The sequence below is a fragment of the Jaculus jaculus genome, chromosome 8 (assembly GCF_020740685.1).
Source record: "Jaculus jaculus isolate mJacJac1 chromosome 8, mJacJac1.mat.Y.cur, whole genome shotgun sequence".
Taxonomy (NCBI): Eukaryota; Metazoa; Chordata; class Mammalia; order Rodentia; family Dipodidae; genus Jaculus; species Jaculus jaculus.
In genome coordinates this window covers 58,332,921-58,359,443 of record NC_059109.1, presented here as the reverse complement: position 1 = coordinate 58,359,443, position 26,523 = coordinate 58,332,921, and the positions used below count along the sequence as shown (strand labels likewise).

The 26,523-nt window shown below is 41.5% G+C and overlaps 1 protein-coding gene, 1 non-coding gene and 1 pseudogene across 2 annotated transcripts in view; 2 read left to right on the top strand and 1 right to left on the bottom strand.

Moving 5' to 3' along the window:
* Rtf1 (RTF1 homolog, Paf1/RNA polymerase II complex component) overlaps positions 1-26,523 on the top strand; it is a 107,674-nt gene that overhangs the window by 37,541 nt on the left and 43,610 nt on the right. Inside the window, exons 3-4 of the mRNA XM_004660899.3 lie at positions 5,592-5,739; positions 9,357-9,561. Of these exons, the coding sequence (XP_004660956.1) occupies positions 5,592-5,739; positions 9,357-9,561 (353 nt within the window). The remainder of the gene's footprint in view (positions 1-5,591; positions 5,740-9,356; positions 9,562-26,523) is intronic.
* On the bottom strand, positions 3,645-4,095 carry LOC105944183 (annotated as a pseudogene).
* On the top strand, positions 10,462-10,568 carry LOC123463126. Its single transcript, XR_006638736.1, has one exon. It is a non-coding gene; the product is annotated as a U6 spliceosomal RNA (small nuclear RNA).

Below are 26,523 nucleotides of genomic sequence, written 5' to 3'. Positions count from 1 at the left end.
GTTTGTTTGTAGCAGCTGAAGGCCCTGGAGCACCCGTTCTCTCTCTATGTATCTGCCTCTTTCAAATAAATAAATTAATAAAATATTTTTAAATAAAAAAAAGAACCCATGTTTGACTCTCCAGATCCCATGTAAGCTAGATGCACAAGGAGACACATGCATAAGGTCAAACATGCGCACCAGATGACGCATGTATCTGGAATTCAATTACCATGACTGGAGGCCCTGGCACACCAATTCTCACGTGCGTGCGTTCTCTCATTTGTGGGGGGAGGGGCAGAGAACAAAAGAATCAGCCTGTTTAGCTTGCCAAAAAAAAAAGAATTTTAGGGCTGGAATAATGGCTTAGCAGCTAAGGCACTTGCCTGGGAAGCATAAGGATATATAAGTCAGATGCACAAGGTGGCACATGTGTCTGGAGTTCTTATTTCAAAAACTATATTTATTTATTTGATAGAGAGGGGAAAGGGAGGGAGATAATAGGTGCACCAGGGTCTCTAGCCTTGGCAAACTCAGTCTAGATGCATGTACCACCATGTATATGTATATGGCTTTACATGGGTACCGGGGAATGGAACCAGGGTCTGTAGGCTTTGCAGGCAAGTATCTTAACCACTAAGCCATCTTTCCAGGTCTGTATCTGGAGTTTTTTGCAGTAGCTAGAGGCCCTGGCACACCTGTTCTCTCTCTATCTTGTCTCTCTATATCTCAAATAAATAAATATTTTTAAGAAGGTTGTTTTTTCTCTTTCTAGCTGTTTTTTTTTCTCTCTCTCTCTCTCTTTTTTACCTCCTCCTCAAGTAAATAAATAAAATATTTTTTAAAAAAGAGTTTTACTACCCTGGGCAAGGTGGCACATGCCATTAATCATAGCACGAGGAAGGCAGACTGTGAGTTGGAGGCAACCTGGGCTAGAGTAAGACCCCACCTCAAAATAGAAAACAAGAGCCGGGCGTGGTGGCACACGCCTTTAATCCCAGCATTTGGGAGGCAGAGGTAGGAGAATTGCTGTGAGTTCAAGGCCACCCTGAGACTACACAGTAAATTCCAGGTCAACATGGACTACAGTGTGTACATATCTTTAATCCCAGCACTTGGGAAGCAGAGGTAGGAGACAGCTGTAAGTTTGAGGGCAGCCTGAGACTACATAGTGAATTCTTGGTCAGCCTGGGCTCTAGATCAAGACCTTACCTCAAAAATCATAAACAACAAAAAAAGTAGCTTTACTCTATTTTATATTTTTATTTTATCCTTTAAGGAATAATCTTCATCCTTCCAACATCGCACACTACTAAATGTCTTAAACATAAACTTTCTACATTTAACAGGGCATGGTAGCACACGTGTTACTCTGGAGACAAGTAGGAAGATAGCTGTGAGTTGGATACCAGCCTAAGACTACATAGCAAATTCCAGGTCAGCCTGGGCTAGAGACCCTACCACTAAATAAATAAATAAAAAGTAAAAGTAAATAAAGGCTGGGCTGGAGTGATGGTTTAGTGCTTAAGGCGCTTGTTGGCAAAGCCAAAGGACCCAGGTTTGAATCTTTAGTACTCACATAGAACCAGATATACAATGTGGTACGTGCATCTGCAGTTACTTTGCTAGAGGCCCTGGCAAGCCCATTATCTCTTTCTCTAGTTGCCTTTCTCTCTCTCTCTCATAAAGAAAATATTTAACACAAACAAGAAAACCTGAAGTTTCCTATTTATAGTTTCAATTGCTCAAGGAAGATAATTTTTGAGGCCAGTTTGAAAGCCTCCAAAATAGTCCAGAATGTTCCATTTCTTACTCAACTAGGCTAAAATCTATCAATTTTCTACTACAGTCAGTTATGTATATCTGTTGCTTGTTACAAGAAATAGCACAACCACAAATATAATACTCAGTGTGTTTGTTTCTTGGTTAGAAAAATGTCCATGACCCACTTTTCCCAAACAGTGTCTTGGCACTTTGTACTCTTACACAATGGAAAAGTGAAGAAGTTGTGAATGAAAGGTTGAGCTGCCACGAGTCATGTATGTCTGTAAGAATGGCTAGTTCTATTTTTGCCTATATGTTTGAGTTTCCTATGTGCAATACAGTCAAATTCTGGGCTTGGAAGGGGACAGGGGTTATGATATTAAAAGCTATCTAGGGCTGGAGAGATAGCTTAGTGGTTAAGCGCTTGCCTGTGAAGCCTAGGGACCTGGGTTCGAGGCTCGATTCCCCAGGACCCACGTTAGCCAGATGCACAAGGGGGCGCACACGTCTGGAGTTTGTTTGCAGTGGCTGGAGGCCCTGGCGCGCCCATTCTCTCTCTCTCTTTCTCTCTCTCTCTCTCTCTGCCTCTTTCTCTCTTTGTCTGTCGCTCTCAAATAAATAAAAATAAACAAAAAAATTTTTTAAAAAAGCTATCTACATGTGAAGTCCCACAAGTTAATCCAGCTCAAGAGATAGGAAGCTCTCCGGCTTGCTCATCCTTCTATCTATCTGCTTCAGTCTGCAACAGCCAGAGCTGAGCGGAAAAGACAAGGCTAAGCATGAAAGAAAGCTTAAAGGGAGCTTTTCTCTGTTTTCTTTTGGCTAAACCTGAATGTGATAAAGGTATTTGGTGTTTTTTAAAAATATTTTATTTTTAATCTATCTTTTTGTATGTCTGCCTGTCTATCTATCAATCTATTTATTTATTTAAGAGGGAGAATGGGCACACTAGGGCTTCTAGCCATTGCAAACGAACTCCAGATGCATGTACCACCTTGTACACTTGGCTTATGTAGGTCCTGGGGAATCGAACCTTGATCCTTTGGCTTTGCCAGCAAGCACCTAAACCGCTAAGCCATTTCTCCAGCCCTTAAAGTTGTTTTTCTTTTTTAATTTTGTTTTGTTTTTCTAGGGTAGGGTCTCTCTTTAGCTTAGGCTGACCTGGAATTCACTCTGTATTCTTAGGATGGCCTGGAACTCTCAGCAATCCTCCTACCTCTGCCTCCAAGTGCTGGGATTAAAGGCATGCGCCAGCCACCATGCCCAGCTAAAATTCTTCTTCTTCTTCTTCTTCCTTCTTTTTTTTTTTTTTTTTTGCAGGTAGGGTCTCATTCTAGCTCAAGCTGACCTGGAATTCATTATGTAGTTTCAGGGTGGCCTTTTAATATCACAGAACTTTATTGAAAAAAAAGTAGTGGTTTTTGTTTGTTTTAACTTTATTTTATTTATTTATTTTTTGTTTTGTCCCACTGGGTTTTATTAGTTTTGCTTGGTGTAGGGGTTATTCACTAGAACATGGACAGCTTACCAGTGGACAAGCCACTGCCGACCATGATTCTCCCTCTCCCAGCACCCATGAACTGTCATTAGCTCCTCTTGGAGGGATGGGATTTCAGCATCATGACCACCATTCATGACAGAATGTTGATGCACCCAGTCTTATGTAGGAAACCACAGCTGCTGTGAGTGCATGATTATGAGTACAGCAGCCATGACATGACTGGGTTCCATAGCACACATCCCCATCCTCTTACTCTTTTTTTTTTTTTTTGATTTTTAAAAACGTATAAATATACAATAGCAGGTATTACAGTCAGTTCACTAGATTAGGCACTACAGAACACAATGTAAAGACACAATTACATGGTGACTGCTTAATATGCTAGAGAACAAAGATCTTTTTAAAATATTAAATTTAATCTTTCCACAGTGTTAACCCCTAAAACCAACTGTCCTTTATACACAACAATATTATTTTCAGTTTCATACACTTTAACTTTATAAAGAACTCCCCCAGGAAGGAATTTCTGAAGGTTTTCCCAGATATATACAGCTACGTTTTCTGTCGTGCTTATAACATCTGCGAAGTACGGCACATCCAGGTCCAGGTTCTTGTGATCCAGGGGCTCCATGATTGCCTCCTCCATGTATTTTTTGAGGTCAGTCAAGTTCATAACCATTCCTGTAACAGGATCAATCTTTATAAATGTGCCCATGCCCATTTGGATTGTTGCACTTCCCGAACAGTTTCACATTCTCTTCACTACTCAGAGACGGGCAGGGCAGCCTGAAGGACACGAGGCGCGACACCAGTGCCCGGCGGCGCCCGCGGCCCGGGTCCCCGGTGCTCATCCCCATCCTCTTACTCTTACGTTCTTTCTACTCTCTGCTGTGATGTTCCCTGAGCCTCTTTCTCTCTTTCAAATAAATAAATTAAAATCAAATATCTGGGCGTGGTGGCACACGCCTTTAATCCCAGCTCTTGGGAGGCAGAGGTAGGAGGATCCCTGTGAGTTCAAGGCTTTATGTGGGTCTTAGGTAATTGAACCCTATCTGACAAGCTTTGCAAGCAAACATTTTTAGCCACTGAGCAAACTCCCCATCCCTTGTTTTTGAGAACAGAGTCTTATGTAGCCCAGGCTAGCCTTGAATTGACTGTGTAGTTTTGGGTGACCTTGAGCTCCTGATTCTCCTACCTCAATCTCCCTTGTGCTTGGGATTACAGCTTTGTGCCACCACACTCCCATATTTGTGAAGTTTAAATACAACTGTGTGGAACTGGAGAGATGTCACTTGCCTGTGAAGCCTAAGGACCCAGGCTTGATTTCCCAGTACCCACATTAACCAGACTCTAGGTGGCGCATGCTTCTGTAGTTTGTTTACAGTGGCTGGAGGCCCTGGCACACTCATTCTCTCTCTCTATCTGCCTCTTTCTTTCACTCTTATCAAATAAATAAATAAAAGTTATATGATTATTCAGCTTTATAGCTGAAATATTTGGTGGACATGATTATTTGGGCCCTGTAATTAATTATTTCTTTGCTGTTTTGGGTTTTTTTTTTTTTTGAGCAGAGTGTCTCTATTTAGCCCAGGCTGACCTTAAACTTGTTACAATCCTTACCTTGGCCTTCTCAGTGCTGGGATTACAAGTGTGTGCCACCTGTTAATTACTGATATAAATTGTTGGTTACTTAAATTTAGACGTCTAGATCTCCTGCTAATTATCTAATGTAAAAACTGTTACAGTATATCCAGATTTTTATTTTTTATTTACTTGAAAGAGAGAGAATGGGTGTGCCAGGTCCTCTAGCTACTGCAAACAAACTACAGATGCATGTTGCATCTGGCTTTTAGTTGGTACTGGGGAATTCAACTTGGGTCCTATGCTTTGCAGGGTAGTGCCTTACCTGCTGAGCCATCTCTCCAGCCCATGTATAGATATTTAAAGAAGATATACATGCATGCTTGAAAGTTGAGCTTAACTTTCTGTCTCCTTCATGCTCAAAAGCGTCCCTCATCCTTTCTTCTGTGCTTTTTGCATTTTTCTTCTGGGTACAAGGTTCCTTTTCTAAGCACTAAATGTGTACTGAAACCCAACATTTTATCCCTTAGCAATTACTGTCATCTTTGCCACAGAAAATATGACAATCCCTTTTCTCTATTACACTTGATTTTATTTGTGAGCCAGTATTTCACTATGCAACCCATCCCCCTGCCTCACCCTCAAGCATGTTGGGATTACAGGCATGTGCCACCCCCACCCCCAGCTAGAGACTCAACTCTTTCACAAGTTTTCCCAGTAAAGTACTTAGTCCTATTTCAGTTTCCTTTTTCTTTTCTCCTTATAGTGGACATTTGGGAGCAATAAAAATAAGAAGAAAGGAAAAGCCAGAAAAATAGAGAAGAAAGGAACCATGAAGAAACAAACCAACAAAACTGCCTCTTCTGGCAGTTCAGACAAAGACAGTTCAGCTGAGAGCTCAGCCCCTGAGGAAGGTGAGCCCAGCATCCAACCTGGGGAACATGGAGTATGAGTTCCAACCTTGTCTGGTTGGACATGCAGCGGCCCACACCACAGTTTGGCCACCAAGAACCATTTAGACCAGTGGTCCTTAGCTTTTTCAATGACCATGACCCTTGAGAACCGGAATGAAGCAAGACTATGTATGTAATTCCAAAGGGTCGGTGAGATTGCTAATATCCATGTGGGATCCATGAATCCCTGCTTTATTCTCTACTCATTTTGTCCTGCATGCCTTCTTCTTCTTTTTAAATATTATTTGAGAGAGAGAAAAAGGCAGATAGATAGAGAATGGGTTTACCTCTATAGATATGTGCCACCTTGTACATCTGGCTTGCATAGGTCCTGAGGAACCAAACCTGGGTCCTTTAGCTTTGCAGGCAAATGCCTTAACCACTAAGATATGTCTTCCTTTTTTCTGTGTAATTCATGGTCTAAGAAGGGAAATCCTTGAAACACAAAATTCCATAGAAAATAATCTTTAGGGCAGGACATGGTAGTGCATGCCTTTAATCCCAGCATTTAGGAGGCAGAGGTAGGTGGATTGCCATGAGTTCAAAGCCACCCTAAGACTACTTAGTGAATTCCAGGTCAGCCTAGGCTAGAGCAAGACTACCTCAAAAAAACAAAACAAGAGAGAGAGAAAATAGGCTACACTTGCTGTGTGTGGTGGCACATGCCTTTAATCCTAGCACTCAAGAGGCAGAGGTAGGAGGATTGCTGTGAGTTCAAGGCCACCCTGAGACTCCATAGTGAATTTCAGGTCAGCCTAAGCTAGAGTGAGACCCTATCTCAAAAAACAAAGCAAAAAAAAAAAAAAAAAGAATGGGCAACACTACAAAGAAGAAGAAACTGCAGACACACGTACTACCTTGTGCATCTTGCTTTAGTGGGAACTAGGGAATTGAGCCATGGTCCTTATGCTTTGCAGCAAGCACTTTAACCATATCTCCAGCCCAGAAAATATTCTTTCATTAAGACAATTCAGGTTTTATTGTTAACACTAGTTTATCAACTGAACTTAGTATGGAACTAGAATGATAAACTTTAAATTTTCTGGAAAAAATTAGAATTTTATGTAAACTAGTACAAAATTGGTCTTTGCTTATATGAATATTAACATTAATTGAGCCAAGTAAATTCTTATGAAATTGTTGATTTAACTTAATATCCAGTAATCACATAGCCTTTTTGACATTGCTTTTTGTTTATTTTGAGATATTGTATTATATAGCTCAGGCTAGCTGGTTATCTTCCTGACTCAGACTCCTGAGTGCTGAGTTTACCAGTGTATGCTGCTACTCCTGGCTGTACTATCTTTTAGCTTGTAGAGTCTCATTTGTTCAGGTTAGCCTTGAACTCACTATATAGCCAAAGATGACATTGAAGTCCTGTTCTGTCAAAGATAGTTATATCGGTCTTTCCATATGTCACTCTTTGTCCTTTCAAAATCCATTGTTGCAGCTGGAGAGCTGGTGCAGTGGATAAAGCCTTTGCACATGAGGCCAATTTTTTTTTCTCAATTTTTATTAACATTTTCTATTATTATAAAAAATATCCCCTGGTAATACCCTCCCTCCCCCTTCCCCCCTTTTCCCTTTAAAATTCCATTCTCCATCATATCCCCTCCCCATTTCAATAAGTCTCTCTTTTATTTTGATGACATGCTCTTTTCCTCCTTTATGATGGTCTTGTGTAGGTAGTGTCAGGCACAGTGAGGTCATGGATATGCAGGCCATTTTGTGTCTGGAAGAGCATGTTGTAAGGAGTCCTACCCTTCCTTTGGCTCTTACATTCTTTCTGCCACCTCTTCCACATTAGACCCTGAGCCTTGGAAGATGTGATCGAGTTGTTATTCAGTACTCCAGTCACTTCTTTCCAGCACTGTGATACCTTCTGAGTCATCCCAAGGTCACTGCTATCTGAAAAGAGAAGATTCTCTACCCAGAGTGAGAATAGCATTAATATAAGGGTATGAATATTAAGAGAAGTGCTTACTGGACAGTTTGATAAGCATAGTATATACATTTTTCCAGACATCAGCAGATGCTATACCCCCAGGGCTCATGACTACCCTTGTTTTAAGTTTTCAGTATCAGGGATATATGGAGCGGGCCTCCAGTCCAATTGGAGGGCAGTTGGTTTCCACCATGACAGACATGCCACTATTGCACCTGTTGGCTCATTTGGCCTAGTTGACCAATTATAAGGTTTGCAGTGTCCACTGGTGAGTATCTTCACTGGTGGTATCTCTTTCTCCCATTGAACTACATGTAGAATGGTTTCTTCCAGCTTTCTGTCAGCTGGTCCACATGGAGGAGGCTATCAGCTCAGTTCCAGCAGGATTTCTCAGTGACCTTGCAGTCCAAGTATGTGGAGTCTTCAGTAATAGGGTCTTACCATCTATTCCTGGTGGGAAACAAAGAGGCCAGGAATTTGAGGCACCCCAACACAGAAGAAAATTAATTTTCTAAAAGTAAAAAGCTGATTTACATTAAAGGGTATTGGACAGATGTAGCAACCAGCATGATTCTAGCTGGAAATGACCATTAAGAACAATATCAGCTCAATTGTTGAAATTTAAGTAATTGCTGTATGTTAGGTAATAGAATTGCATCAATAGTTTTCTAAACTTGATAATTGTATAATTGATTGAAAATTTTAAGGAGGGGCTGGAGAGATGACTTAGTGGTTAAGGCATTTGTCTGCAAAGCCTAAGGACCCAGGCTCGATTCCCCCAGGATGCACATAAGCCAGATGCACAAGATGGCACATGCGTCTGGAGTTCATTTGTAGTGGTTATTGGCCCTGATGCACCAATTCTTTCTTTCTCTGTGTCTGTTTTGTCTGTCTGTCTGCCTTTCAATCTATCTATCTATATCTATCCACCTCTTTCTCCAATAAATAAAATTTTTTTAAAGAAATCTTAAGGAGAAATATTTAGGGGTAATTATGAGCTCATTAACTTACATTGGCAATGTTAACAAGTGAATCTAAATGAAGAATTATGAGAGTCAGACTGACTGTTCATGCAGCTTGTTTGTCTAGGTCTTTTTTGTTTTGTTTTGTTTTTCTTCACAATAACAAAGTTGAGATGGCTCAGCAATTAAGTGCTTGCCTGTAAAGCCTAATGACCTGGGTATGATTCCCCAGTAACCACATAAAGCCAGATGCATAGTGGCACATGCATCTGGAGTTCATTTGCAGTGGCTAGAGGCCCTGGTGTGTTCATTCTATCTCTCTTCTTTCTCTCTCTGCTTGCAAACAAATAAAATAATACAGTTGATTTCAAAGCCTAGTGTGGTGGCCTGTAAACTCATAATTTAGGAGGCAATGGCAGGAGAATCTTAAGTCCAAGGTCATTTTCACTATACAGCAAGACTTTGTCTCCCAAAAAAAAAGAACACCACCACAGTGGATATTTTTTCCAGCCTGAATTTCTTTAATCTGTGTTTGCACTGTCCAAAGGTAGAGTAGTGTCAAGGGAGTTGAAATGGCCGTGTGCCTTTTTATCTGGGAGAGCCAAGGAGTAGTGGTTGTCAAACCCAGATCACTGTAGCTTAATATGACCCTGTTCTGGGCTCTGTTGCAGGGGAAGTGTCTGATTCTGACAGCAACAGCTCCTCGTCTAGTTCAGACTCTGACTCTTCGTCAGAGGATGAAGAATTCCATGATGGCTATGGAGAGGACCTCATGGGAGATGAGGAGGATAGGGCCCGGCTGGAGCAGATGACAGAGAAGGAACGAGAGCAAGAACTATTCAACCGCATAGAGAAAAGAGAGGTGTTGAAAAGAAGGTAAGGTTCTAGCTACACTGCTATTTTACTTTATCATGGTATGAAACTGTACCTATGTATTCATTGTATTTTATATTTTCAGCATGGTTTTCAGTAAATCACTTGAGATACTCAACACTTTTTTATTTTACAGCAAGCTTTATTTGTATAAGATGATTTTGCCCAACCACACAATAAGATTTTCAGGAATATTTTTTGTTTTCATTTTTCGTGGCAGGGTCTTGCTCTAGCTCAGGCTGACCTGGAATTCACGATGTAGTCTCAGCCTGGCCTCAAACTCACAAGAATTCTCCTACCTTGGCCTCCCAAGTACTGGGATTAAAGGCATGTGCATGGTTTAGTGGTTAAGGCACTTGCCTGTGAAGCCTAATGACCCAGGTTCAATTCCCCAGTACCCACATAAGCCAGCTATACATGGTGGCACATGTATCAGAGGAAAAAAAAAAAGGTGTATGTCATCACATTTGACAATTTTCAGAATGTTTAAGGTGGGGTAGGATAAGCTATAATGTTTGTAGGTTAGGTCTAATACATGAATTTTCAGCTTACAATATTTTCAACATACTGAGATCCAACCCCATTTTAAGTTGAAAAAAGTCTGGGTTTTTTTTTTGTTTGTTTGTTTGTTTGTTTTGTTTGTTTTTTTGAAACTGACAGTTGGAAATGCAATTATTAACATAATGAGAACCAAATACTGATTTACATTTAGGATCACATTTATTGCTCACTCCGTGTCATCAGCTTTACTAGTGTACATTCATTATTCATGTTGTTGTATTATTTTGTGTCGTGTGAACTATATTGTCTGCTCTCTTTTTCTTTTTTGGTGTGTGTGTGTACTCATGTAAGTACAGGCATGCATGTGCTATAGCACACATGTGGAAGTCAAGAGAACAACTTGTGCTTGCTTCAACAGCTCATGCACTAAAATTAGAATGATACAGAGAAGATTAGCATGGCCTCTGCTCAAGGATGGCATGCAAATTTGTGAAGGTATCTCATCCCTGGCACTAAATATGTTCTAGTAGCAATCTATGGCTTCTGGATGTGGCATTATCCAAAAAAATAGGCTTTCATATGTCTTATTCATAATACCTTGAATTTTGATTTACCCTTCCCCTCCCCACCCTTCTTACTCAGTTTCTTCCCCTGGCCTCACTTGGGCCAGTTCACTCCTTATAATCTGTTCTTCTACTTATAAATATACAATACCATCCCCTAAAGTCATTCCCTCTCCTTTCTCCCTTATATCCTTTTTTTAGCTTACTGGCCTCATTTGTAGCTAGTATCCACGTATGAGAGAACATGCAATGTTTGGTTTTCTGGGCTTGGGTTACCTCACTTATTATCATAATCCTTTCCAGATTCATCCCATCCATTTCCCAGCAAATTTCATAATTTCATTTTTTCTTTACTGCTGAATAGAACTCCATTGTGTAAATGTGCCACATCTTTAATATCCATTCATCTGTCAATGGACATCTAGGCTGGTTCCATTTCCTAGCTATTGTGAATAGAGCAGCAGTAAACATGGTTGTGCAAGTATCTTTAAGGTAGTGAGAAGAGTCATTAGGATATATACTTAGGAGTGCTATAGCTGGATCATATGGTAAATTAATTTTTACCTGTCTCAAGGTCCTCCACATGGATTTTCCACAATGGCTGTATGAGATTACATTCCCACCAACTGTGTAGAAGGATTCCCCTTTTTCCATATCCTCTCCAACATTTATTGTCATTTCTTTTCTTGATGGTAGCCATTCTGACAGGAGTGAAATGGAATCTCAAGTTATTTTGTTTTTAAAGATTTTATTTTTATTTATTTATCAGAGAGAGAGAGAGAATGGACACGCCAGGGCCTCTAGCCACTGCAAACGAACTCCAGATACATGTGCCACCTTGTGCATCTGGCTTTCATGGGACCTGGAGAGTCGAACTTGGGTCCCTAGACTTCCAGGCAAGTGCCTTAACTACTAAGCTACCTCTCTAGCCCTCAAAGTAGTTTTAATGTGCATTTCCCTCATGGCTAGGGATGTAGAACACTTTTTTAGAGGTTTATATGCCATCTGTATATTTCTTTTGAGAACTCTCTATTTAGTTCCATGCCTGTCCCCTGCCATTTTATTTGAAGCAGGGTCTCATTTTAGCTTAGGCTGACCTGGAATTCACTATGTAGTCTTAGGGTGGCCTTGAACTCACAGTAGTCCTCCTACCTCTGCCTCCCACTACACCCAGCTCCATAGCCCATTTTTTTTTTAATTTTTATTTGCATTTTCCATGATTATAAAAAAAAATCCCAGGGTAATTCCCTCCCTCCCCACCCCCCACACTTCATAGCCCATTTTTTAATTGGGTTGTTTGATTTCTTATTGTTTTGTTTTTTGAGTTCTTTGTATATTCTAAATATTAATCCTCTATCAGATGTATAGCTGGCAAAGATTTTCTCCCATTCTGTAGGTTGTCTGCTCTATTCACAGTGTCTTTTGCTGTACAAAAGCTTTGTAATTTCATGAGATCCCAATGGTTAATGGTTTTATTTCCTGAGCAATTGGGGTTATATTCAGAAATGCATTGCCTGTGGCAATATGTTGAAGGGTTTTCCCTAGTTTTTGCTCTAGTAGTTTCAGAGTTTCAAGTCTGAAATTAAGGTCCCTGATCTATTTGGACTTGATTGTTATGCTTGAAGAAAGACAAGGATCAATTTTCATCCTTATACATATAGATATCCAGTTTTCCCAGCACCACTTGTTAAAGAGGCTGCCTTTTCTCCAATGAATATTTTGACATTTTTGTCAAATATCAGATAGATATAGCTATCTGGACTTACATCTGGGTCATCTATTCTGTTCCATTGATCTGCATGTCTGTCTTTGTGCCAGTACCATGCTGTTTTTGTTACTGTGGCTTTAAATAGGTTAAAATTATGTATGGTGACTGCCAGCCTTATTTTTGTTGCTCAAAATTGTTTTGGCTATTTGAGGTTTTTTGTACTTCCAAATGAATTTTAGGATTCTTTTTTCTATTTCTTTGTAGAATTCCATTGGAATTTTAATGGGGATTATATTAAATGTGTAGATTTCTTTTGGTAAGATTGCCATTTTCACTATTGATTCTTCCAATCCAAGAACAGGGGATGTCTTTCCATTTCCTAGTGTCTTCTTCAACTTCTTGCTTGAGTGTTTTATAGCTTTCATTGTAAAGATCCTTCACTTCCTTGGTTAGGTTTATTCCAAGGTACCTTTTTTTTTTTTTTTTTTTTGAGGCAATTGTGAATAGGAGAGATTCCCTATTTCATTCTCTACATGTTGTTAGTGTATAGGAAAGCTACTCATTTCTGTGTGCTTATTTTGTGTTCTGCTACGTTGCTAAAAGTGTTTATCAGCTCTAACACTTTGCTGGTAGAGTCTTTAGTGTCTTTTTTTTTCTTCAAATTTTTATTAACAACTGCAATGATTATAAAAAATATCCCTCCCCCCACTTTCCCCTTTGAAATTCCATTCTCCATCACATCCTTTCCCCATCTCAGTCTCTTTTATTTTGATGTCATGATCTTTTCTGCCTCTTACGATGGTCTTGTGTAGGTAGTGTCAGGCACTGTGAGGTCATGGATATTCAGCCCATTTTGTGTGTGTGGGGGAGCACATTGTAAGGAGTCCTACCCTTCCTTTGGCTTTTACATTCTTTCTGCTGCCTCTTCCACATTGGACCCTTAGCCTTGGAAGGTATGATAGAAATATTGCAGTACTGAGCACTCCAGTCACTTCTTTCCAGCACCATGATGCCTTCAGAGTCGTCCCAAGGTCACTGCCATATGAAAAGAGAAGATTCTCTACCAAAAGTGAGAGTAGCATTAATATAAGGGTATGAATATTAAGAGAAGTGCTTACTGGGCAGTTTGATAAGCATAGTATATACATTTAGCCAGACAGCAGCAGATGTTACACCCCTAGGGTTCATGACTACCCGTTTTAAGTTTTCAGTATCAGGGATGTATTCCCTCCCATGGAGTGGGCCTCCAGTCCAATTAGAGGGCAGTTGGTTTCCACCATGACAGACACTCTGCTATTGCACCCATTGGCCTGGCTGGCAAAATATAAAGTTTGCAGTGTCCACTGTTGAGTATCTTCACTGGTGATTTCTCTTTCTCCCATTGAACTGCATGCAGAATGGATGGCTTTTTCCAGCTTTCTGTCAGCTGGTCTACATGGAGGGGGTTATCAGCTCAGTTCCAGCAGGATCTCTCAGTGGCCTTGCAGCCCAAGTATGTGGAGTCTTCAGCGATAGGGTCTTACCATCTATTCCTGTGGGAAACCAAGGGACTCGGCAATGGCCTATAATATTTTGGGGACATCAGGGACCTCCCTGGCCAACAAGTCACTGAAAGGTATCCATGCCTACCACTGAAGATTTTCTAGCAATAATCTATGGCTCCTGTGTGTTCCATTGTTCAAAAAAGTAGGATTCCATATGATTTATTTATATCCTCTTAGATTTTGATTAACTCTCCCTCCACCTTTCTTTTACTTAATCTCTTCCCCTGACCTCACTTTGGGGCCTTTTCACCTCCATTAATCTATTCTTCTACTTACATATATATAATATTATCCTATTAAGTATCCCCTTCCCTTCCTTTTTTTAGTGTCTTTTATGTATAGAATTATATTATCTGCAAATAGTGATAACTTGATCTCTTCCTTTCTAACTTGTATCTCTGTTATGAGTGTCTATTGCCTCATTGCTATAGTTAGAACTTCCTGTACTACACTAGATGAAAGTGGAAACGTGGACACCCTTATCTTGTTCCTTAATTTAGTGGAAACGCTTCAAATTTTTCCCCATTTAATAATTATGTTGGCTATAGGTTTGTTATAGATAGCTTTTATTATGTAGATATGTTCCTTCTATTTCCCTCTTAGGACTGCTTTCATTGTGTCCTAAAGCTTTTAGCTTGTTGTATTCTGTTTATCATTTGATTCTATGAATTTGTTAATTTCCTTTTTTTATTTCTTCAATGACCCATTCATCATTCAATAGTGTACTGTTTAGTCTCCATGAATTTCTGGATGCTCAGTAGGTTTTCTTGTTGCTGATTTGCTGGTTAATCCCATTGTTGTCAGATAGTGTACAAGGGATTTTTTTCAATTTTCCTGTATTTGTTAAGGTTTGCTTTGTGTTCTAATATATGGTGGATTTTAGAGAATGTTCTGTGTGCTGCTGAAAAGAGTGTGTATTCTGCAGCATTTGGATGAAACGTTTTGTAGATATCTGTTAGGTCCATTATGACCTCATTTAATCCAGATGTATCTCTGTTTATTTTTGGCCAGGATGACCTGTCAATTGATTAGAGTGGGGTGTTGAACACATCCACTACAACTGTGTTTAGTGTTGTCTGTGACCTTAGTTCTAATAGCATTTGTTTCCTGAAATTGGGAGCCCCCATGTTTATGATTGTAATGTCCTCCTGTTGGAGTGCTCCTTTACTCAGTATAAAGTGACCTTCTTTATCTTTCCTCAGTAATGTTGAAGCCTGTCCTGTCAGATATTAGGATAGAAACCCCTGCTTGTTTCCTAGGCCCATTTGCTTGAAGTACTGTTTCCATCCTTTCACCCTAAGACAGTGTCTATCTTTTATTGAGAGGTGAGTTTTCTGGAGGCAATAAATGGAAGGATCCTTCCTTTTCATCCAGTCTGCTCTATGTATACCTTTAATCCTGTCAGCTGGGAAGTTATGTCTGTTCTGAAAGGGTTCCAGGTCAGCCTGGGTGTGAATCAGACCCCGCCCCCAATGACGACAGAAGAAAAAGACAAAGGCCCTAAGAATGAATCTGAAAGCATCAAAAGCAACAAGTCCACCCCCAAATACAGCTCAAGTGAGAATAGTAATGCCAGCCATGAATATGTAACCCATAACCTGCCCTGAAATGGAAAGAGAGATTAGTCCAGTGCAGGCCTATGTACCTGCTTTTTTGTCAGTCGGCTTCGTTATCTTTTGGGGTGGCTTCCAATCTCACCAATGCTAAGTGTCCACCTTGATCCCTCTGTGTTGTGCTGTGAATCTGGTGCTCTGATCAGCTGTGCTGGATGCCCTGCTGCTGGGAGCTGAATGAGTTCTCAAGGTTCTTGGTGCTATTGGTTGGGGGATGGGAGAGTGCAGGAAGCCTGGAGTTGTACTGGAACTGCTCAGCTGGTCCCGCCTGTGTCCCCTTCAGCAGCTCCTCAGCACATCTGTGCTATTTCCCCTTCAGGTTTCTTGACTTCGCAAGGAGGCTTATGAGGTTGGAAAATTCCCTTGTTTGGTCTCTGCTCCTGTAGCTGGGTACACTTGGCTGGTGCGCAGATCTGCCAGATCAGGTCCAGGTCTGCCAGCATCTCCGTGGGATTCTGGCAGGTTTCCTTCCTTCTGATAGATCTTGGTCTCTCTTATTCTCAGCTGTGGTCAATAAAAACCCCTACACCTTCACTTTTCAGACGAAGAGTGTCTTGCTGTGGTTTTGCTTAAATCCCTTCCTAGGCTGGATTGGTGTGATCCCTATGTAGCCATCTTACCCTGAGGATAACTTCTTTATCCTGGCTTCACATTTTTAAAAATTAAAAAGACAAGGACAACTTTTAGGCCAGTCCTCACCATCCACTATTTGAGGCAAGGTCTCTCGTTGTTCACTACTGCTTTTCCTATGCAGTCAGTCTGGGAAAGTCTCCTGTCTCACCCTCCCATGTCACATTCAGCCCTTTCGGTGCACTGGGCTTACAGAAGCTCTATAGCTTCCAGCTTTTTATGTTTTATTCTTTAGGTTTGTTGTTGTTGTTTTGAGGTAGGGTCTCACTCTAGCACAGGCTGAACCAGAATTCACTATGTAGTCTCAAGCTGGCCTCCAACTCATGGCAATGCTCCTTCCTCCACCTTCCAAGTGCTGGGATTAAAGGTGTGCACCACCACACCCTGTACATACAGCTTTTTACATAGAGTCTAGGGACCAAACTCATGGACTCAAGATTGAGCAGCAAGTACTTTATCCATTGAGCAATCTCCTAACCCCTTTTTATTTTGAAATGTAGTTCATGTAAAGGTTGAACTTGCAGTCCTCCTGCTGCAGCCTCCTGATCAGCTAGAATTCACCACCATCCTGACATTGAAGAGATGTGAATGATGGGAGTCCTCTCTTGGAGCACTCTCCCCTGTCTCAGTCTCCTCTACTGGGGATTGAATCTGTGGCTTCATGCATGTTAGGCAAGCAGGCTGTGATTGAGCTGTCATCACCCACGTACTATATTTTTTAAATATTTTTATTTTTATTTATTTATTCAAGAGAGGGAAAGGGGCAGAGTGAGAGAGAGAGGGGATGGGTACACCAGGCTTCCAGCCACTGCGAACAAACTCCAGATGCATGCACCACCTTGTGCATCTGGCTTATGTGGGTACTGGGGAATTGAACCGAGGTTCTTTGGCTTTGCAGGTAAGCACCTGAACAACTAAGCCATCTCTCCAGCAAGACTTTTTTTTGAGGCAAGCCCACCAGACTGGCCTTTTTTTTCTTTTTTTAAATGTAAGAAAGCAAGAGAGAGAGAGAGAGAGAGTGAAAGAGAATCAGTGTGCAATTTTATTATGGACAATTTTTATACATGCACATAATGCATTTTCCTTATCATTGCCCTCATTATTTTTTCTTGTCCCCCTCCCTCTTCTACTGAACCCCTTCTTCCCAGTTAGTCCCATTTACACTTTGATATCTTTTTTCTGCTTTCTTTTATTTGTTTTCTGTGATCTTCTGGGTTTAATTAGGTTTTCTTGCATGAGGATGGGGTGGGGGTGTTACCAGAGCACAGATGGCTTACCAGTGGCAGCACTACTGGAGACAATGGCTTCCCCTTCCCCCAGCAGTCAGTAACTCCTTAAGGAGGGATGCGGGCCGCCAACTCCTCAACCACCCATGACAGAGTGTTGATCAGCCCAATCTTGTGCCATTCTTGTGCAGGTGATGACAGCCACTGTGAGTTCATGAGTGCAGTGGCCATGTCATGTCCAAAAGACAGCGTTCCACAGCATTCTTCCCCATCCTCCTGTTTTTAACGTTCTTTCTGTCTCCTCTTCTGCAATGTTCCCTGAGCCTTGAGCCTTGGAAGTGATGATGTAGGTGACCCATTTAGGGCTGAGCACTCTCCAGACACTAGTATTTTGATGAGTATTTAGTCTTCCCACTGCAGAGACTGCTCTCACCAAAGCTGCGGGCAACACCAATCTTTGACTATAAACATTTTTTTGGTTGTTGTTGTTATTTTTTCAAGGCAGACTGACCGGGAACTCTAGCTCCAGGCTAGTCTCAAACTCACAGTGATCCACTAGCTCATAAACAGAACTAGAGAGCGATTTGAATGGGCACAGCATATACATTTAGCCAAACAAAAATAGTATCTTCTCTCCCAAGGTCTGTGCCTTCCCAGCCCACAGGCTTTTGACTAGGTTTATACTACCAGGAATAAACTCAAATCCAATCAGAAGGCAGCTGCTTAACTCTTATAACAGTCATACAGCTATTGCACTGGTATGCACTTTCTTTCTGGCTGTACCTCACAGGGTCTGCCATTGGGAACTTGATGGTTTTTTTTCCCCTCTAGCAGACTGCTTAGCAACTTTCAGCACTATGACATCTAGCCAACAGAAGGAAGCTTCCAGCTCAGTTCTAGCTTGCTTTTTCTGTCTTATAACCATAGCATGTTGTATTTGATAAGATACTTATACATGTGTTATTTAATCTTTACCACAACCTTATTAAGTTACCTATGCCTTGCTAGAGAAGCAGACATTTCAGCTAAAAGACATCAATAAAATAAGCTCTGTGAGAGACTGTTTTGTTTACTGCCTATTCCTGGTACCTAAAATAGTGACTAACAAGTATATAGATAAATCCTAAATATTTATGGGATGAAGGAAAGAAGATACTTGTTTGAAGTTATTTCATGGGTGAGTTGGTTGTGTTAATCACTGTTCTCATTGCTGTAACCAAATGCCCGACAAGTAGTGGCTTGGGGAGGCAGGCTTTATTTTGGCTTCCAGTGCCGTGGCAGGGAAGGCACAGCTGCTCACATTACACCCAGAGTCAGGAAGCAGAGAAGGAATACTGATGCTTAGCTCATTTTCTCCTTTTTACTCAACATGGGACCCCAGAACTTAGATTTGTGCTGCCCATAGTTAGGGTGGGTCTTCTTATTTTGATTTACCTAATCTCTAAAATTTTTCACAGATATGCCCAAAAATTTGTCTCCTAGGTATTCTAGACCAATCAAATAGAAATTGAGATTAATCATCATAATGGTAGAACTAGATTTCAAGCTGAATTCAATCCCCAAAACTCATGTGGAAATTTCAAGCATGGTGGTTGACACCTGTAATCCCAGTTCTGGGGAGATGGAGACAAGGAGGTTCCGTGGAGCTCACTGACAAGCCAGTGTAGCCTAATTGGTGAGCCCTAGACCAATGAGAAGAGGTGGACTCCATTCCTGAGAATGACACCCAAGCTTGTCCTCTGACTTTATCACAAACACATAGAAACACATACATACATTAAAAAAAAGATAGTTTGAAAAAAGTGGCAACATCATCTTCCCATTACTTTATCTGTTCTGTAACACAGACACTATAATAATACTCTTGAGAGAATTACAGATTGCTTTTGTCTTGATAAAGGTCAGTACATTGCTGGTTGGTGACTCGTTCCTTTATTCCCAGGATTTGGGAGGGTGAAGCTGGAGGATTGCAGTGAGTTCAAGGCCAGGCTGGACTATAATGTAAGACCCTGTCTCAAAAAACTAAAAATAATAAAAAAAAAAAAATACATGAAGGTGCTGGAGACATGGCTTAGCAGTTAAGGCACTTGCCTGTGAAGCTTGAGGACCCAGGTTTGATTCTTCAGTACTCACATAAGCCAAATGCTGGCACATGTGTCTGGAGTTGGCCTGTAGTGGCTAGAGGTCCTGGCATGCCCATTCTCTCTCACTCTCTCTGTCAAAATGAAAGAAAGAAAGAAAGAAAGAAAGAAAGAAAGAAAGAAAGAGAGAGAGAGAGAGAGAGAGAGAGGGAGGGAGGGAGGGAGGGAGGGAGGGAGGGAGGGAGGGAGAGGGAGAGGGAGAGGGAGGGAGAGGGAGGGAGAGGGAGGGAGAGGGAGGGAGGGAGGGAGGGAGGGAGGAAGAAAGAAAGAGAGAGAGAAAGAGAGAAAGAAAGAAAAGAGGGAGGGAGGGAAGGAAGAAAAGGAGAAAGGAGGGAGGTAGGAAGGAAGGAAGGAAAAGGAGAAAGGAGGAAAGAAGGGAGAGAGAAAGAGAAAATATGAATGCATGATTGACTACTGCTACTATTGAGGGTATCTCAAGTTTGTCTTGATTGTAGGTATTTTTTAAGGTAGGGTCTCATTTTAGTCCAGGCTTACCTAGAATTCACTGTGTAATCTCTGGGTATCTTAGAACTCACAGTGATCCCCCTACCTCTGCCTCCCGGGTGCTGGGACGAAAGGCATGCGAAAGGCATGCATGCGCCACCATGCCCAGCTGTAGAATAGAATGTAAATCTACTTGTTTTTGTTTTTCTAAGTAAGGTTTTGCTCTAGCCCAGGTGACCTGGAATTTAATATGTACCCTCAGGGTGACCTCAGACTCAGGGTGATCCTCCTACCTCTGCCTCCCAAGTGCTGGGATTAAGGGTGTGCATCCCCTCACCCTGCTCAAATCTGCTTGTTAATGAAAGTGGTATGGGCCACATAAGGTGGCATGTACCTGCAATTCCAACACTTGGGAGACAGAGGATGGAGAATTGCTGCATGTTGGAGGCCAGTGTGACCTACAGAGTAAAACTATCTCAAAAAAAAAAAAAAAAAAAAAAAAAAACCACCCTGAAATGTTGGGCTGTGAATGTAGCTCAGAAGTACGTTCCATAAGACCTCAGGTTCTATCTCCAGTACCACCAGAATGAAAAGCTGGGATGTTAGGTATTTCTTGGTAATCAGAAGTGCTTCAGCTTTCTGGGATTTGTCATATTTTAAATGACAAAAGTTCTTCCTTATTTCCTAGTAGAATTTCTAAGTAAAAATAAACTTGGGTAGGGCATGGTGGCACATGCCTTTAATCCCAGCACTTGGGAGGGGAGGCAGAGGTAGGAGGATTGCTGTGAGTTCCAGGTCAGCCAGGACCCTACCTCAAAAAATAAATTAAGTCAGGCTGGAGACATGGCTTAGCGGTTAAGCGCTTGCCTGTGAAGCCTAAGGACCCTGGTTCGAGGCTCAGTTCCCCAGGTCCCACGTTAGCCAGATGCACAAGGGGGCGCATGCATCTGGAGTTCGTTTGCAGAGGCTGGAAGCCCTGGCGCGCCCATTCTCTCTCTCTCCCTCTATCTGTCTTTCTCTCTGTGTCTGTCGCTCTCAAATAAATAAATTTAAAAAAAATAAATTAAGTAAGTAAAGCCAGGCTGGGAGATAGCTTAGTGGTTAAGGCTATGAAGCCTAAGGAACCAGGTTTGACTCCTCAGAATTCACATAAGCCAGATGCACAAAGTGGCATGTGAGTTTGGCATTCATTTGCAGCAGCTAAAGGCCCTGATTCACCCATTCTTTCTCTCTCAAGTAAATTAAAAATAAAAATAAATATTTTTCAAAAATGAAATTTGAAAACTTGAGCTTTTACAGGTGCACAAGGGGCCACATGCATCTGGAGTTTGTTTGCAGTGGCTGGAGGCCTTGGCGTGCTATCCCCCCCTTCTTTCTATCAAATAAATAAATAAATAAATAAAATATATTTTTTAAAAACTTGGCTTTTAGTTGGGCATGGTGGTGCACACCTTTAATCCCGTACTGGGGAGGCATGAGTTTGAGGCCACCCTGAGACCAAATAGTGAATTCTAGGTCAGCTGTGCTACAGTGAGACCCTACCTTGAAAAATAAAAAACCAAAAAAACAAAAACAACAACAACAACAAAAAAAAAAACCTTGGCTTTTGTCTTGGAAAATAATAGAGTCATCAGACCTAGGATCCTTTCTTTTTTGCCTAATATCATGGAGAGGAAAGGAAACCAAAGCATTTTCTTTGACAGCAATTAATTCCATTGCCTCAGGGAGCCTGTTTGTTCTTCTGGAGAACATATTAAGTATGATGAGTTGTCCTAGACAAGAATATTGGGCTTTCAGTCAGCAGCAAGCAGCACACATTTGTTTTGAGTTTGAATGCTCCTTAGGTTATCATTGTTGGAACAAACAGAACAAACTTTACTGGAGCTGCTAGATGGTAAAGAATTATTTGTAAAATGTTTGCATCTCTGAACTGTGAAAAGCCAGTATCACAGACCATCTCAAGGGTAATGAGTGGTCCCAAAATGGGAACAGAAAACAAGATAGTTGGAATATTAGAGAAAGAATTTTATTTATTGTTCATATACATGGTTAGTATTTTATTCATTAAAGAATGGTTCTAGGGCCTGGAGAGATGGCTTAGCAAAGCCCAAGGACCCAGGTTCCATTCCGCAGCATTCTCCAGTACCCACATTTTAAAAAGAATGTGGTCCTAAAACAGCACATTAAGCTAAAAAATAAAGTTCAAGATAGACCATTTTTAAGTTATAACTCATGTAGTGATTAGTCACTGAGAAATTCTGATCTTAAAGTTTATGATGCACCCTACTGGCAATAGCACCCATGTTTTCTGAAGAGTATGTTATCATTTTTCTCCCATCTGCATAGACATCTTATTGGCTGCCTTCTGCTTTTGTTGTATGATCTCAGTCTGTGCTTTCTCTGAGAGGTATTCAAGCTATCCTCTTTTCTTTTTCCCTTGCTAATTTCCTGAGGTTTTTTTCTTTTTATTCATTCCCTCCCCCCCCATTTTTATTTTTTAATTTTTGTTTATTTTTATTTATTTATTTGAGGGCTACAGAGAGAATGGGCGCGCCAGGGCCTCCAGCCATTGCAAACAAACTCCAGACTTGCGTGCCCCCTTGTGCATCTGGCTAATGTGGGTCCTGGGAATTGAGCCTCAAACCAGGGTCCTTAGGCTTCACAGGCAAGTGCTTAACCGCTAAGCCATCTCTCCAGTCCCCGTTTTTATTTTTTAAGGAAGGATTTCACTTTGGCCCAGGTTGACCTAGAATTAACTATGTAGTCTCAGGGTGGCCTCGAACTCATGGCAATCTTCCTACCTCTGTCTCCCAAGTGCTGGGATTAAAGGCGTGCACCACCATGCTATTTTTCTGGTGGGCAAGTTCTCATTGATTTCCACGGGTCATGCTGACCACCAGACAGATCCTGGAAAAGAACAACTAGGAAAAGCTGAGGCCCCTCCTCACACTCAGTTGCTGTCACTGTCCACCAAGGAGGGAGGCTGGACCCACATGGGCTTCCGCCGTGTCAACTAATGGCCCTCCCACTAAGCCAAGAATTTGTTTTTAATATATATATATTTTATATAAGCAAAGAGAGAGGGAAGGGATGGGTGCTCCAGGGCCTCTTGCTACTCCAAGCAAACTCCAGATGGATGCACCATCTTTGTGCATCGGACTTTACATGAGTACTGGGGAATGAAACCTGGACCATCAGGCTTTGCAAACAAGTACCTTTAACCACTCCAGAGAAAGAATTAGAATTCTCCTTCTAAAAACAGTTAATGAACACGGAACATGTAGACTCTTCAAATAGGTAGGTGAATGGCCTAAAAACTACATTTAAAATATCAACAAGACAATTTCCAAAGTGCATTAAACAGTAAGTTACAAGGGGATAAAAGTCTGTAGGCTGTGCAAACAAGTGCTTTTACATGGAGCAATCTCTCCAGCCTCTAAATTAGTTGTTCTTGACCAATTTTATGTCCTACCAAATTTAAGGGAACCAAAATTTTCCTTATACACACACACATATTTTGGTTTTTTGAGGTAGAGTCTTACTCTTCCTTATAACTATATTCATAACCTAGTAATTAACCTGTTTCAAAAACAAAAGCCAGGGCTGGACAGATGGTTTGGTGATTAAAGGGCTTGCCTATGAAGCCTATGGACCCACATTCGAGTCTCCAGATCCCACATGGGATGCACAAGGTGATACAAGTGCAAGGCTGCACATGCACACTAGGTGGTACATGCATCTAGAGTTGGATTGCAGTGGCTGGAGGCCCTGGCACTCCCAATTTCTCTCTTTCTCGTTAAAAAAAAAAAAAGCAAGTGCGGTGGTGTGCACCTTTAATCCAAGCAATTCAGAGCAGAGATAGAAGGATCACCATGATTTCAAGGCTACCCTGAGACTACATAGTGAATTCTAGGTCAGCCTGGGCTAAGATAAAAATCCTACCTTGAAAAACCTAAAGCAACAAAAACGACAAAGGAGACAAATTGGACAAAACTCCAGTGTAGATTCTAGTATAAGCATGTTCCTTCCATTTCACTGAAAATGAGGACTTCAACAATCAAATTCCTAAAAGGAGGGCTGGAGAGATGGCTTAGTGGTTAAGCGCTTGCCTATGAAGTCTAGGGACCCCGGTTTGAGGCTTGTTTCCCCAGGACCCACATTACACATTAGCCAGATGCACAAGGGGCCACACGTGTCTGGAGTTCGTTTGCAGTGGCTGGAGGCCCTGGCACGCCCATTCTCTCTCTATCTGCCTCTTTCTCTGTCTGTTGCTGTCAAATAAATAAAAATTTTTAAAAAATTCTTAAAAGGACTACTTTGTAAGTAATAAAGATATAAAAATCTGGGGTCTGCAGAGATAGCTCAGTGGTTAAAGGTGCTTTCTTAGGCTTAGGTTCAGTTACCCAGTACTTACATAAAGACAGATGCACTGTTGCAGTCAGGTTCACATTGCTGGCAGAAAACACTTGATAAGAGCAGCTTGTGGGTAAAAAGGGTATATTTTGGTCTATAGACTTGAGGGGGAAGCTCCATGATGGCAGGGGTAAATGATGGCATGAGCAGAGGGTAAACATCACCTCCTGGGCCACATCAGGTATATAACAGCAACAGGAGAGTGGGCCAAACACTGGCATGGGGAAACTTATAATACCATAAGCCCACCTCCAATAATACTCAGCCTCCAGGAGGCTTTAATTCCTACATCTCCATCAGCTGGGAACCTAGCATTCAGAACACCTAAGTTTATGGGGGACACCTGAATCAAATCACATGGGTCAAGTGGCATATACATCTGGAATTCATTTGCAGCCACAAGAGGTCCTAGCATGGGCTGGAGAGATGGCTTAGCGGTTAAGCGCTTGCCTGTGAAGCCTAAGGATCCCGGTTTGAGGCTCGATTCTCCAGGACCCACGTTAGCCAGATGCACAGGGGGCACATGCGTCTGGAGTATGTTTGCAGTGGCCGGAGGCTCTGGCGTGCCCATTCTGTCTCTCTATCTGCCTCTTTTCTCTCTCTCTCTCTCTCTGTTGCTTTCAAATAAATAAAAATAAACAAAAATATTAAAAAAAAAAAAAAACGAGGTCCTAGCATGCCCCTCCTCCTCCCTCCCTCCCTCTCTCTCTCTCTCTCTCTCTCTCTCTCTCTCCCTTCCTTCCTTTACAAATATATATACTTATAAAAAGATACAAAAATTGGGCTGGAGAGATGGCTTAGTGGTTAAGGTACTTGCCTGCGAAGCCTAAGGACCCTGGGTTTGATTTCCCAGTACCCATGTAAGCCAGATGCACAAGGTGGTGAATGAATCTGGAGTTCGTTTGCAATAGCTAGAAGCCCTAACAGGCCCTTTCTCTGTCTACCTGCCTCTTTTTCTTTCTTTCTCTTGCTCAAATAAATGAATAAAAATAAGAGCAAAATTTAAAAAGATACTAAAATCAAAGTAAACAGAATTATACCCTGTCTCAAAAAAATTATTAGAGTACTATGTTATAGTACTCTACTGTGGGTTTGTCCCACAGAAAGATGTATTCATGTCATCATGACAGAAGGTGTGAACAAACTAGAACCCCTATTCTCAAGTCATATAACTGAATAATCCCTTAAGAGTCCCCTATCCAACCCAAAACATCCACATAATTCTGGATCATAAATCCACTGACTTCTCTAGTGGCAGTAGTAGATTAAATTAAAAAAAAAATAAAAAAGCCAGGCATGGTGGTGCACACCTTTAATCCCAACACTTGGGAGGCAGAGGTAGGAGGATCACTATGAGTTCGAGGCCAACCTGAGACTACATAGTGTATTCCACGTGAGCCTGGGCTACAGCGAGACCCTACCTCGAAAAAACAACAACAACAAAAAGATTATAAGTTACTGTCTTAACTGTCCAAATTTTTTGTTTTGTTTTGTTTCAAAGGTAGGGTCTCGCTGTAACCCAGGCTCACCTGGAATTCACTAAGTAGTCTAGGTTGATCTAAAACTCAACAAGTGCTAGGATTAAAGGCATGCCCGGCCAAAATACTAAAATACGTGCTCAAAATCTGAATTGCTCTGTGCTAAGCAAATTGCAGCTTGGGCGAAAGGGGGATGATCGTTCAGAATGGTCAGAACCTAGAGATTGTGGACTTCGGGTAAGATGGCATAGTAGCCACACCAAGGCAGCCTAAGGAGGGGAATAAACAGGAACACAGCAAAATATACTCTTCTAGCTGGGCATGGTGGCACATGCCTTTAATCTCAGCACTTGGGAGGCAGAGGTAGGAGAATCGCCATGAGTTTGAGGCCACCCTGAGAATACAGAGTGAATTCCAGGTCAGCCTAGACCAGAGGTAAACCCTACCTTGAAAAACCAAAAACAAAACAAAACAAACAAACAACAAAAACAAAACACTCTTCTACTAAAACATATAGGTATATAAGTTATTATCAACCACAGCAGAAAAGCAGAAGAGACCAAGATCTTCAAGAAAAGAGCAAACTGGCCAGAATCCCGCAGAGGTGCCAGTAGCCCTAATCCATGAGCCTGACAGCCCACCCAGCCGGCCAGCGGAGAAAAGCAGCAGGAGTAAAACAAAATGAGCAGATTTTCCATTAGCAT